The following is a 14674-nucleotide window of genomic DNA, read 5'->3' on the forward strand; positions in this document are numbered from 1 at the left end:
TATTGTATATAAAATATTGTTTGGATATAATGTTTCTCTTGAGTCACTTAAAGTTTATTTCATGTAACTTAAGACTATCATATTTAAGTAAATAAACTCCCTATAAATGTGCATTTCTGCAAACTAACAATTTTCACAATAGTTGGGTTGCGTTTGATTTGCATGCAATTTCAGATTCACTCCCTGCAACTTGTTGCTCTGCTGTGGAATGCATGTGTGAACTGAAAAGGGGCCATCCCTGACATGATGATCGAGGTGATATTTAACTGTGGAGAGGCAGGGAGCACACCAACCCCCAGATCCATCAAGCCTGAGCCCCGGAAACCACTGTTACCCTTAGCATTAGACATGTTTATGTTTCAGCTGCACTATGTGAAGCAGCCACCCACTCACAATGTATTTGTATGGGTGCCTTTGTGTGAGTATGAGTGTAGGAGTGTGTCTGTGTGTGTGTGTGCGCGTCTAAGTGTGGTTGGCGAATCGCGGTTCCTCCTGAGCGAACGGTTTCACATTTTTCTGCTGGCTGATTTAACAGAGGAACAGCTTAATTGGGGTTAATTGTTCCAATCCATCTGTGAAGCTGTGTGAGTGAGAAAGAGAGTTTGTATGCGTGCGTGTGCAGCAACATGTCAAGCCCTGAAACCTAAATCCAAAGCCAATGCTCCCTCACTTTCATCTTATTCATACATTCATGAAAAAATAAACATGCGGGCCTCGAGCAGAGCAGAGCAGCGCAGGGGAGGGCGGTGATGGAGAGGGGAATGCAAGCAGAGAGCTGGTATGACGGAGGGGCAGCTGGCCCTCTCTCTTCCCTTCAGACTCACATGACATCCACCAACCGCTTGATTGGAAACGCTAAATAGGGGCTTTTCACTTCATGTGTAATTCGAGTCATCTCAGACATGTGTGTGTGTGTGTGTGAGTTAGTCACCTCTCTGGCCACTGATGAACTCATCCCTGCAGTTCTGCATCAGCTGCAGGATCCACTTGTGCTGAGCGTAGATGCACTGCCATGCTGGGTCGCCTGGAGCGTGCAGGTCAGACAGGTACCTACACGTGCACAAACACAAATGTGTGAAACATTTACATTCAAAGAAGAAAAAAGGAAAACCACACTTCTTCTGGTGAGGTGCAGGCTTGCAGGTACAGTGCACATCAGAGAAAGGAGGCGAGAGCAAAACACCAATGAACTGCAGATTCTATTCTATCCACAAACACTTCACCACTTCACTTATCCATCTGTCATAATCCAATAATCATTCTTCTCCCAGGACGTTATTTCCTGAGCATCACTCAGTGACCTGTGGACCGTCAGATGACTCAGTCTCTGAGCTGTGGCCTGGCTCCCTCTACTGTCATCCTATGAACCAGCTGCTCATTTGTTTCTCATTAGGTGGCATCTTTCAAAAGATTGAGCAAGACTCGCACGCACAAACACACACAAATGCACACAGCTCCCACCATCCACGGCAAGAGTAAACAGGAGCTGAGTGGGCGTTCAGAGCCGTGCCTAATGCAGCAGGATGAAAGATGTTGCCGTGTGGTTGAGAACTGGTCTCTGTGATCCTGACAGGTCGGTCTTAACAATAATAAATTGGGAAAGACCACAAGTATGAATGGGTAGAAGGATGGAGGGGGGAAAAAAGGGGGGAAAATAGAAACAGAAACAAGAGAGTGGGACAACAGAAAGCTGGAGGTTCAGAGAAAAGTGGGAGGCAGATAGAAGAAAGTGGATGGAGGATGAAGTTCTGGTAAATGATGACAGAGACAGACATCAAACAAACCAAAGGGGGTGTAATTAAGAAGTATAAGAGATATGTCATGACTTTGTATTTCATGTACACAGACTGTTTTCAACGTGTAGAGATCATGTGACACGTGTCATGAATGAAAAATGTGGAAACTGCTGGTTAGAAAAAAAGCTTCACAAGTAGATAATGAAGCCGTTATGTGAAAACAAATCAAAGAGTATGAGATGTAAAAACATGACATCTAGGAGGAATGCAGACAGATGATGTGGAAAAGTTGCGGGATAATAAAAATGTAAAGAGACCTGATGTATCTTTTCTGGTCGTGCAAAGTCGATGGGGTCTGCAGCAGTTTTTCCAATAAGAGGCTCCTCAGCGCTGCGATCCTTGTCTCAACCTCAGCATACACTAGAGCAGAGTAACAGGGAAACAGTTGCATTCAGAACAGGGAGAATTTTTGAGATTTTAATCATTTCATTCATCTGTTGAGGAAAAAACACAAACAAAGGACAAAAAAACCTGTTTACCTTTTTTGAAAACAGGGACCTCTGTATTGCCGAAGAGAGATTTGGCTTTTTCATAGTCATTGATCACCACATCGTAATCACCCTGTGAGAGAGAAGTCAGTTCAGTATTTTTTTTTTTCAGTTTGTTTTTTTTTTACTTGTCAATCATGACACACACTGTGTATTTAAACCTCTCTGGCTCCACCCTCTGGATGACAGCCATCTAAGCTGAGCCTTAAAACAAATAAACTCTACATACTGTAATACAAACAATTTACTAAAAATCACTTTGAACTAACAATTAATAATTAAAGGGCTGCTTCACAAGAATCATAAAATATGAAATGCTCTTTTTCTTGTGGGGCTGTGGCAGTTCTTAAAGCAGCTTAAGACAACAAAGATCACAATACAAATACAAAACTAATACACAACTGCCTTTATTAAACGTTATAGAGAGCATTTTGAAAATCATGACAGTGTCTGTTAAACACAGAAAAACTGCCCAAATATTACTGCCTTGACAATTACCACAGACTTTAATTAGCACCTTGAAAAATGTACATCGTATCACTACCAAATGGACCCTATTTAAATCCAAGATCTGTGTCACAAGCAATAGATACAAAACTGATTTAGTAACTTGTGCTATTATGTTTTTACATGTGTAACGTGCAGGGATCTTAGACATTTTCCATTTAAAAATTCCATACTTTTACAGATTAAAATTTCCAGACTTCGCCATAGACTGTATTTGCCATCTAAGTAAAAAAAAAGCCAGCCCTCTGAAAACTTCCATTTAGCTATTGTGGCTGTTCAGTTCACACGATTACAAAGAAAGTTGGATGACGCTCCACTGTCAAATAACTAAACCCACAGAGGAAGTACACTAACAGGTGCTACCTAGATTTGTATTATATTTCCTTGACATATTGAATAAATAATACTACATTATTCACATTACACATACATTATTTTAGTCTTTTGTTATGAATAAAAAAAAGAAAAGTTTAATTTCTTTCTCACAGCGTCTGTAAAGCCTTTTTTATTCACTGTGCCCATGAAAATGACGATCAATAAAGGAATTGTTTCCTTACACAGCAAAGACAATCCATTTACTATTACAATGACTAAATCACTGCATAAATACTCATATATTTGGTTATGTGATGCTGTGTTTTTATGCAATTCAAAGATACTGCTGTAAACTTAACTTAACAAACTTATTTGGTTACTGATGTCTGGATCTGGTACAGTTACAGGGCACTTGGGGCAGAGCTGTTTTGTAAGCTGTGACACACATGTGTAGAGGCAGCTCTGCGCACAAGAGTGCGTTCAGTCACAAGCCGTACTTCTTGCTCTGCTTTCGATGACATCAGGCTTGCTCTGCCAAGCGGTAAACATTTTGGATGAGCTGGCTGCCTGCTCTGAATGCCATGAAAAACATTCTGCTTGTATGTTTGGTTTGTTTTTAGAAATTCTGAATTTCAGCTAATATTTTAGAAAACAGAACAGGGGCAATAGTCTAGAAACACAAATATTTTTCAACACTCTTTCCTTTTTGTCATATTAATCCATTTCAAACCTGGAAATTAAATTCCACATTATACTCCGTAGGAACCCTGTAAGTAGTGACAGCTAGGCCCTTATTTTGTTTGCTGTCCTTATGGGTAATGTTTCTATGTATATACAGTATTTATGTATTTAATCACTGCTGAAAGTCCACTTTTCTGTGAAAGGACAATAAAGTTAAGTTAAGTGAAGTGAGGGGAAGTTTCACATAATGGTAGACTGGTAATGTCATGGAAGGCTTCTCATGAGAGGTTTTATGATTGCTCTGCTGGGTTTTATAATAACTGAGGAATATTACGCCAGTCACTAGATGAACTCAATATTAGTGTCATGATCACCAAGATGAAAACAATAGCCTCACAAATAACCAGACTTAAATACTCCAGGCTAAAGGAAGTTCTGAGAGTACAGGCTGTAAAACTGATTTTCATCTCCTTCATCACTGAGAGAGCTGAAGGCTTTCCCGTCTTGGTGAATGATCTGATATCTCACTACACACAGCTCATTACAAATGTGTTGGCATGGAGGCAGAGAGAAGCTTTATTTATTTTGTATTAGGCTCTCAATAGCCATACATGTGCTGGTGTTTTTTACTGCTATTTTGTACATACATGTATGTGGGTAGTACCTTTTGGATATTGCGTTCAATGTTGAGTGGCAGGTTAAATAGAAACTTGAAACGTTGCAGGACGTTGAGTGCATTGCGTGTGGAGTCAGCTTTGTCTTTCCGCCCCAAGACCTCCTGGAAAAGAGTATCTGCGGTATCACTCGCTCCTACGAGAAACACAGAGAGAAAACGAGTGAGTGAGAGTGCAAGAGGCAGGAGCAAATGAGAAACTGGGATACTATAAAAATAAATGTTGATACCACATTTCCCTTTTAATGTCGGTCTCTGGTTTTCTTCCTGCTCTGTATGCTATCTGACACAGTAGAGAGTGAGCTGCTAAAGAGAAAGTGACAGCTATCTCTTAGTCAGACAGCTCAGTGAGACCTTCGCATGACTCGCTGGCTTCGTGGGTGGCCTTGAATGTGCCGTCAAATAGGAAAAAAAAAAAGTTCTTCTAATCAAAACAAAACCCCACCCCCAAAACAAAATTCCTGAAGGAAAAACAGCATGGGACCCGACAGAGAAATATTTGACATTTTTCAATTGCCAATCTGAGTTGTCACGTAACTAACATTCCTACTTTATGATTGGCTGATTGGTGCTGTGTATTTGACGCATTAGGGTTTTGGGGGGTGAACAGTGGCCTGGGCCCACTGGACCATGGGCCCACAAGTCTGGGGCTGTGGGGATGAAAGCTATGTCCGGCTTGGAGGTTTATTTACTCTAGACTCCGGGAAAAGGACCTGCTTATTGACCCTCCATTAGAGAAGTCACATTATCATATATGAGATGAGAGGGTGGGAACACAGAATTTGCTGAGGGATCCGATTGTTAAAAGCGGAATATCTACAAAGGCGACTGGACATACACAGTGTACATGTGTTTGGTTTACAGAGGACATATCAGTGAGTGATAGGTTTGGCAGCAGAGCATCAGACGGTCTGTCCTCATAATCACTTTGACCTAGGGTTGGACAATATGTTAAAAATTTCCAACCGGCCACCGTCAGCTCTCTCGACACCACATGAATGCAGCAAAAAGCACGCCATCAGAGAGGGTGTTTAGCACGGCTGGTAACATTGTTAACCATATGCGCACTTTGCTTAAGCCAAATATGGTTAACATGCTCGTTTTCCTCTCCAAAAACATGTAAAACACTGTGTTTTTGAGTTAAAGACAGCGCAAAGGGACTTTATTATTTTATGTGATTGTGTGATTTTTGCAAACAGCAAACAGGTGGGAGATAGGGATAACATACCTGTCCTACTATAACGATCGGGGTGCACAACTGCACATCTTTTTTGCCTAGTTCTCAATTATGGTTTATGAATTAACGTTTCCACCGGCTGCAAACGTAAGCGTCACGTCAAGCATCTTGTTTACAGTTTGCTGAGCCATGACAGTTAAAGCATTTTCCACCTAAGTTAATACATATATTTGACTTATCTAGCCTACAAGTTTACTGTACTGTTTGTCATCTACTCGCTTTCAAATGTCCGCCACGGACATTTACACAATGTCACGGATAAACAGGGGTAAATGCATGAAAATTAAAGTCATCACATATCACCTCTGATAATGGTTTATTCATTTAAAAACACATTGTGCTCGTTTAGCACACTATTTCATGTAGTTTTCATCTGCTGGAGGGTCGCATATGGGAGCGCTGCGCGACAAAAATAGAAGAACCGCCTCAAATAGAGAGTTGTCGGGCGGCAGCCTGGGGTTGTCGCGCCACTCCCGTTGCCGGTGGAGCCGCCGTTATTGATTAACGGGGGGGCGAGCTGACGTGCCCGGTGGATCTCGGCCGTAACTTTCAGCCCCGCCATCACTGACGTGTTTTGTGAAAGACTCGTCGGAAATCAGTGTGAAGCTGCCAGCTCCAATACGCACACACTTTGAATTGTGTTCTAGTAATTATGGACTATATGTACCGAGCCCAAAAAATCGCCAAAAATGAAACCAACCGTGATGGACTCAGCCGATGGGCGATTGGCGACATATTCGTCCAATCGCCCAAGCCTACTTTGACCCTTGTTCAAATCAACACAAGGACATACCGTTAAAGTGAGAAGTCAAGGTAATTTGCGGGGAGAGATAAACAATCCCAAAAGGGCTCTTTAATTACCTTTACCTAAACAATATAAAGCAATGCACAGTATATGTAGAGAGAAATATAAGAAAGAAATCCATTAAATAACAGATAAAACAGAGTTCAATGTTTTATTTTATATTAATTGTCAGATTTGAGTGTGGGACTTGTGATCAGTATGTGTAACTAAAAGTCTCAACTCAAGGTCCACTAGCTTTTCAACCATCAGCAAATGGAGACATATTAGGAGCAGATCAAAGCCATTCATTGCTTACACATTAGATCATCTTTTAACTACATGATGATATCACATGCATGCATATGGGCCGGTTCTACTTGCTGAGGAAGACAGTAACTGAACTTGGAGATGGGATAATTTTGTCACAAGTAAGAGTCCTGTATCCTATCCACAGAGTGGATGTGTGAAGTCATTTGAATTAATGACAAATTAATAAAGAAGTTGGAGTTTCGGCAATTAAGGCACCATAAGGGTGCAAGGATTTGAAGGGTTTGGGATTAAAAAACATCCCTGGAGGAGAAACACTTTCTGCAGGGCTGCTGAAAATGAACTTGCAATATGAAAAATAAAGCTAAATCAAAGAATAATAAAGGGTGTACAGAAAGTGATTGTCAAAAAAAAAACCAAACCTCACCTTGCTAATTAAACCAATAGATTTAGTTACTCTTTACTGACATAATCACCGACTACGTCTACATGCACACTAATATTCCACTATTATTCCAATACGACAATACTCTGAATATGATACGGGTATTGTGTAAACGGCATATTTCATTTGGATTTCCTGAATTAGGCCTTTTTTCCGAATAAAGTATTTGTGTTTTAAGAGCATTCTTTGGACATGTATACAGCACATTCAGAATATGCATCTCAACTGAGGATTGTACCACAGTTTGTGACACCAGGCATCTTGCCTGTTTACGGTCAGCTCTGTGAGTTGTTATGGGTGCCTTGTCCACAAACCAACTAACCAATAAGTTGAAAGGCTTTTTGGAAATGTTTAAATATTGCAACACAGACCTTCTCAAGAAGGCGAGTGAAGGATTGAAAGCTGTGTTCACATGGTCCAACAAGTCTGCCCTATCATGATGGAAAGAAGCAAAATGGCCTTTCCACTTTTCTATATTTACATGTGATAAAAGACATGTTAGGGCATGTTAATCTAAGTAGGCACGGGTGCATGTAAACATGAATATTACTGGAATATTTATTATAATTAGCCATGCAAACAGCTCAGTAGGAATACTGTCTTTTCCAGAGTAAGGGCAAAAACTGGAATATTTTGTGCATATAAACATAGTCAGTGTGTTCTCATCAGTGATGAATGACTTCGTTTCTTAGCTGTCAAACAACTACAAGATTGCGGAATTAAGCTTTGCGTCTAAACTCAGATCTAATTTCTCAAACCAGTGTGGGATACAATAAATATGTCACTGTCATCTGTGACTAATGCATCAAATAACATATGAAATGGGGCAATTATGTGCTAAAAGGTTGCGTCTTGGTTCCAAAAACTGAACCTTTATATCTGCAAAACACCTGCAGTTTCTCTTGGGGTTGGACTCTCAGTAAAATGTTGCTTACTGTTAAGGATGTTTTCTAGTCGTTGCGTCATCGATCCCTCCACTCTCTCTGTGCCATCAGATTCCAGCCTCTGGTGGATCGCTGCAACACAAAAGTCAGTAGTGTAAAGGACTGTGATTGACAAAATATAGCGAAATCCACTGAAATAAAATCAGAGAAATAATAAATGTTTGTATGAATGTTGAGGTGGAATGTGGACAAAGAAAATATGGAAATCTGTTCTCTACACTGTAGAGGAACCAGCGTGCAATCCCCTGAGACAGGAATATTTTCAATTTCAGGAACCGAAGGTAAAACAATAAACAGGCCCTACCCCAGTGATAGATGGGAGATAACCTCGCCGGCTCTCCGCCCACAGATGCTATTGAACCCACCCCCCCTTGTGCCTGTTCCCACGCAACAGAGGACCTGACCTCGTCCCAGTGGTGACTGTACTGGATCAATTCACCTAAGCAAAGCCATTAACAGCACAGTTTTGAGGTCTTGGGACATTTGGAGCCCTTTGACCTGAAGGTAATGTGAATCTAAAATGTTTCAACTCTCTGAAAAATAACATTTGGGAGACTAGAGCTGGAGGTCTGGATGCCAAAAATGACTGTTGCTTAGGAGGGGCGGGAGGAAACTCTCTGATGGTTTGTATCCATCACTTAGCATGAAGAGCTTTACGCGGGAGAGGGAATTTGAAAAAAAGGGAATGAGGGGAGAAAACAGAGAGAAAAAGAGGCAGAGCTGGTGGTGTGGCTACCCCAGTGAATAAATAAATGGTGTGCAGTAGTGGGCAGCTGGGTGCTGAGAGCGGCAGTGTGGGTTTATTGACAGAGTGGAAGAGAGGTGGAGAAGGCTTAGGAGACCTTCTCATACATACTTGTGAAACGATTCAAATATGCAACAGGCAGACATCTCAAGAATGAAGTTAAGAGACAGAAACATGGAAAAAAAGGGAAAAGGGGTAACAATCTTCTCATTTCTGTCCTCTCCATTTCCCTGCCTTCCTTCTTCTCCCACAGTTGCTCCACTACAAATACTTGCTGTTAGCAGAGCTTGGAGACAGCAGGGGGAGCGGGAGGCAAAGTAAAGGGGGGAGAGTTCTGTAAATAAATATGTGGGTCCATTTCTGACAGACAGAAGCCTCAAGGCAGGGAATGAGGTATTCCTAAAACACACTGCTCAAACATGCCATTGCCTAATCAGTTCGGACATCACTGGCCCTTTCTTGGACCTCTCCCTGCTTGCCGACCGGCAAAAAACGCCGCCAGATGCAGGTTAGGACAAAGGCACGTAGATGTGGGAGACTGTATACGGGAGAGCACAGGATTGATAGGGCTGAACACACAGGAAGAATAAGACACACACACTGCAGGTCTGCTTCACGTCTCCACACTCCCCCTTGCCCTGCTGCCAGCTGTGTGTCCTCTGCATCTGTCACACACTGAAGTGCTGATGACGTCACAGCTAACCTAAACATCAGGTCAGAGTCCGGATAACACACGCAGCCAGGACCTGAGGAAGAGCTACAGCTCCCGCTTCACTTCCTGGAACCGTTGAGGAGGGGGAAGAAAATGAATAAGAATAAAAATACAGTGTCCCTGGATTCTAAAGCTGGAGATGTTTTGACTCCTGCCGGGGCTGGGGGCTCGGGGAATAGGCCCTGGGAATCTGGCATTTTTGGAACACGGTAGCCGTTCCGTTTCCTGCATCGCTGGGAGACTTCCTGTTCACACAACAATGAAAAACCTCAAATTTCAACATTTTAGTAGAAACAACCCTGGACTCCCTGACAGACTGTCAGTCAGTCAATCAGCTGGAGCAGCTCTCCCAGATACATGGCTCAGTCTGGCACCAAACAGTCGCAATTGCCCAAAATCTTCCATGTCTTTCACCAGTCTGTGGCGGTTCACATGGAGTGTTTACGGGACCACTTGTTTTCTCACTGCAAACAAAAATCCCTTCTGCAAACAAGTAAAATATTACATCAAACAAAACAGCCTCAAATGGGCCAGCAAAAACTTCAGATTTCTTGAAACTAACATAAAAATCAGACCACAAAGAACACATTATCTGACCTTGAAACTGATGAGAACAACTTGATGCTGTGACACTTCAGGAATTGAACATATAGGTATTTGAAATTACACTATTTGATTTAATGACCACTTGCCCTCACAATATACCTCCAACTTTCTTCCCCCAATAACAAGTGTACCTGGCAAAAGGTAAAATAAGCCTACATCTAAAGCATCTAACTTATGACTTCATGTGAATCCGTCTGACTCTGACACCCTGTCTGAGTGATGCTGTATTACTTCTTTGGGTCAAAGCCTCAGGTACAGTAGTATATCTATCACTCTGGTCAAATTCATGTTCTGAGTTGTCTACCCACCTATATACATCCTATGATTTTGAAGTTAAAATAACATAAAATGTTTTGGATTCCTATCTCTTTCCTCTTCAATTTGGGCTAATTTTTTGAAGTACTTTGCTCAGCCTTTAGTCTCCGTGTCCTGGCCCTAGATGAGCGCATAAACATGCATGGAAGGACGGATGTTATATAATGAGATATATGCTTGAAATTTTACTTTTCCCCCCCCTGGTAATCAGGGCTGCACAGATCCAACTTTGTTCTCCTGATACCAATTTTGATTGCTCAGCTCTGGATATCTGCTAATACAGAATCTTGATCCAATTAGCAATGGTTGCTTTTCCCCAAATTTAAAATCTTTTTTAATCCTACCATTTTTATGTAAAGTAAGATGAGGCCAGAAATGACTGGTGCTTAGAACTTAGTCGGCAGCTGACTGTGACTCAAAAACACAGCAATAACACTGAATTTCACACTGACAGTGAACTGGTTAATCTGGTCGATATTATATCTGCTTAATGAGGTCAGTATCCATACTGATCTGGTGATGGGGGTGGGATCCTATATCTCATTAAAAAATACATACACCAATAGTGCCATTTGGATACATACATCTGCTAAAGAAAAGATGCTGATCTGGGTCAAGTTCATTCCTTACACCAAGCAAATCTTTTGGGGCCATGCAACTTGATCATGTACTTCTGTCTGGTCCATTGGAAGCTCTTAGAATAAAACCCTACCATAAAAATCTGGCTGGAGCTCCCAGTCTTATTTCTCCAAAAGCCAACATCAGCTAACTAACCCAAACAGCTCTGTAATTAACAAGATTTGTGGTTTGCAGATGCAGAAGTCTAAACTGTGTGCTAAAGCAGAGAGTTCATAGGTTATTAAACAGAAACATGGGATTTTGTTTTGCTTTTTCTGTTGGAGATGGTTAACTATACTGGAGGGCAATTAAGAAGCAATTAGTGAGGACAAGAAAAAGAGGGAGGGAGAGGAACCCCAGCAATATTGAGGTCAGAGTCCTGCTGTTTGTTCTAAATATTTTCTATCTGCTTTATTTCTTTTCCAGATTTGACTTCTCCTCCTTCTTTCCACCTTGCTGACAGCAGGACACTTGTATTAAAAAAAGTAACTCCAGACTTCTATTAAAGTCATCAATAAAACTCTCACATGCAAGCAGAATTGAAAATAAACAGGAGAGGAGACAAAAATGTCTTGATGGTGACTGAGAGGGCTGGACAAACTACAGCAACTTCCAACACTGAATTCTGAAGAGGGAGAACACACAAGCACCCTGTTAACTTCTTTTTTTTTTTTTTTTTTTTTTAACAGCTAATTTCTTTTAAATGTTCACAGCTACATCTCAGGTGAGGTTCATTTGGAATGACTAAGAACAACAGAGACCTGCCAAACGCTGCTGAGAGACAAAGAAAGGATTCACAGTCGCTAACTGGGCCTGGCAGTGAGCTGTTGCAGAGCTGTCTCGAGCTGGCCGGCTGCTAGCAGCTTGTCGGCTGGTATGTCGGTTTGGCTGACCATGCCTAGTATACAGAATATCTCCACTTGAGCTATCCATTCTGGGCTACCACTTCATTTTTTATGACTGAGAGCCAAAAGTTGGCCAAGAAAGGATGTTGTAGTGCTGTAATGAGTCATGTGAGAAGGCGGGAGCCAGGGCGTTTAAAAAATGAATTTTTAAGTCAAGCTGCTCAAGGTCTGAATATGAGACGGTGTTTTTATGTGGAAATTACATTTGAAAAGCGGGAGTGGTATGATGTTCAAGGACAAAGTAAGTACCAGCTGTTACAGAGTGTGCCCGTTCCTTTATGATAATGCAATTAGAGTTGTTTTTAGCCTTGTTGTTGATGAACTAGCAAGTTTGTTGATGTCCATTTATAGTGGATATGTTATATATAGTCAGCCCTACCTTACCAACTAACAATTACTAGAGTTTCAAATGTCTTCTGTAGATTATGTTTATTTGCCATGAAGGAAATTAACTCAGGACAAAAAGAAATCTGTGGAAGTTATGGAAAATGTCAAGCTCAAAAAGGACAGTCTGAAAATGCTAACAGCTACAACAATCACTCAGACCTTTTCCAAAACTGTTGACCATAAAGTAGTGTCTGTTTGCTGCACTTGAAAACACAGCTGGACAAGCTACACAGATGTGAGATTTATGTTTTTAAGCAGGATCATTTAATTTTATTTAGGTAACTTGGGTCAATGAAAAGGTTACGGTGAATTCTTCTTTTTTATATGACTTTATTATTCAGTCTCTCGTTCCAAGTTGGTGCCGACTAAACTGTTTGAGCGCTGCATGGACTGAGACAGATGGTATTTCATAGCGACCTGTCTTTGCATTGCGCTGGCAAAAGGGGCTAAATTTAGTGCGTTCACCTGGATGTCGAATTTCCATCACTGCTAATTGGAGCTGGAGCTGATAATACTCGTGACCACTGCAGAGTCATTCTCCCTGAGAGTAGATGCTGATTGTATCCTTTCCCATTAAATGCAAAATTAAGATTTAAGTTGGTTTAAGTGGGTTTTTGTCCAGTGGGAAAGGGGCTTTATAAAGTTGTTAAGGTTGTTTGCAAACAGCTGCATATTTACACATCTAACAGGCTGAGAGCAACATTGATTCTCCTTGAAATGATACAAAAGAATGTAAAAAAAAACAAAAAAAAAACAATTCGACCATCCTTTGTCATGCTTGTTAGTTATTTTGTTTTAAACTTTTTTACTGTATATATGTAGGTAAATTTGACAATACATTAAAAGGGACTCTGTGCAAAGGGTTATCAAGAGTGCCTAAGCTGGAGGCTAGTAGCTAATGGAGCTAACTCCATGCACAGCGCTAAACAATGGCAACAGTGCTGAAAGAGCTAACGGTATTTACCGGGGGGAACCAGAGGGTCTACACAAAGCCGCCATCCTGATATCAGCATTAACAGCTGTATGAGAGCAGTGCAAAGCTGCAGTGATGAGCAAGATATAGTCAGATACATACATGTACAACTAAGCACGCACTGCACAACTGGCTTACCACAACAAACCACAGACAAAGCATACATAGGTAGCATGACTCTCTGCTCAGGATGCCATAACTCCAGTGAATCTTTACATAGCAAACAGTGGTTTGTGGCTTTATTAATGCTCTGATTGTTGCATACAGACCCTTTAAAATGTGTTTATATCTGCTTACCTTGTCTATTCAAAGTGCTCCTTATTAAAAACAAAAGGTGTAAAAGAGCAAGTGGGACATCTTTTCATTCTCTTATATTAATGCCAACACAATGACTCTCATCCTGTCACACAGGTCATAAAGCATCGTTATGCCCTCTTGATTCACAGGTCACTTAAGTTCTTCCATAGTGTACTGCTTCCTCCATCTGTACATTTCCCATTGGGCAAGTGGGCACACAGTAGGCACGCTCAGTCTGAACGTGAGAATGACTGTGTATTGTTCCCATTGGTCATATTGGGTCTGTTATCAGCACTATCAGTCCTAATACTCTGGCCTGCATTGTGTTGGGCTGCTCCGTTTATTTAGATTCAGCCACTAACAATGAAAACATTGCCTCTCTCCCAACCGGGACACAAACATACGGAAAGCAATAATAATAATGATGGAGGCAGAAAAGTGTACGTATAAATAGTAAGGGGAAGTAACTGAGGGGCTATGGTGGGAGGAGAGAGTAAACAGACAAAAGTATGAATGATGAAGTGAACAATTGATTTGAAGTACCTGGCAGAGCGACAGCAGTCAGTCAGTCTCTGCTACCTTGAAATCTTTTTGCCATCTGAAGGTGAACGTAGCCAAGTGTGTGTTTGTGTGTGTGTGTCCACTTCCAGGCTCTCGAGAGACTCAAGTGAGACTGTGTGTGACAGGTGAGAGCTGATCTCATTTTGATGAAGGTGAATTAGCCGTGTTGTGGTTGGCTGGTGTAACTGTAGGACGAAGTGGAGGGTTTTCACACAGCGTCCAAATGAGCCTCTTTAATCAACCGCTGCTAAACCGCATGTGTAGGGAAAAAAATCCAGAGACACGCACACTTGCACGCCTTCCAAAAAATCAAAAGCTCTTTTCTGAGCAGAGATGAAGAGTGATGATTTGGAAGTCTGTGTATTAACTGTAGGCCATTTGGTGCGATTCCATAGCACACAGAAATGTGTTAATCCCT

At 41.4% G+C, this 14674-nt stretch overlaps 1 protein-coding gene across 3 annotated transcripts in view; it reads right to left on the reverse strand.

Annotated features, from left to right (window-relative positions):
• exoc2 (exocyst complex component 2) overlaps positions 1-14674 on the reverse strand; it is a 56758-nt gene that overhangs the window by 18039 nt on the left and 24045 nt on the right. For all 3 annotated transcript variants that reach the window (XM_049587944.1, XM_049587945.1, XM_049587946.1), the window contains 5 exons: positions 8129-8209; positions 4452-4597; positions 2276-2357; positions 2054-2156; positions 932-1050 (listed from right to left, as the gene is read on the reverse strand). In XM_049587944.1, coding sequence (XP_049443901.1) covers positions 932-1050; positions 2054-2156; positions 2276-2357; positions 4452-4597; positions 8129-8209 — 531 coding nt within the window. The remainder of the gene's footprint in view (positions 1-931; positions 1051-2053; positions 2157-2275; positions 2358-4451; positions 4598-8128; positions 8210-14674) is intronic.

This window comes from Epinephelus fuscoguttatus, linkage group LG10 (genome assembly GCF_011397635.1).
Source record: "Epinephelus fuscoguttatus linkage group LG10, E.fuscoguttatus.final_Chr_v1".
NCBI classification, from domain to species: Eukaryota; Metazoa; Chordata; class Actinopteri; order Perciformes; family Serranidae; genus Epinephelus; species Epinephelus fuscoguttatus.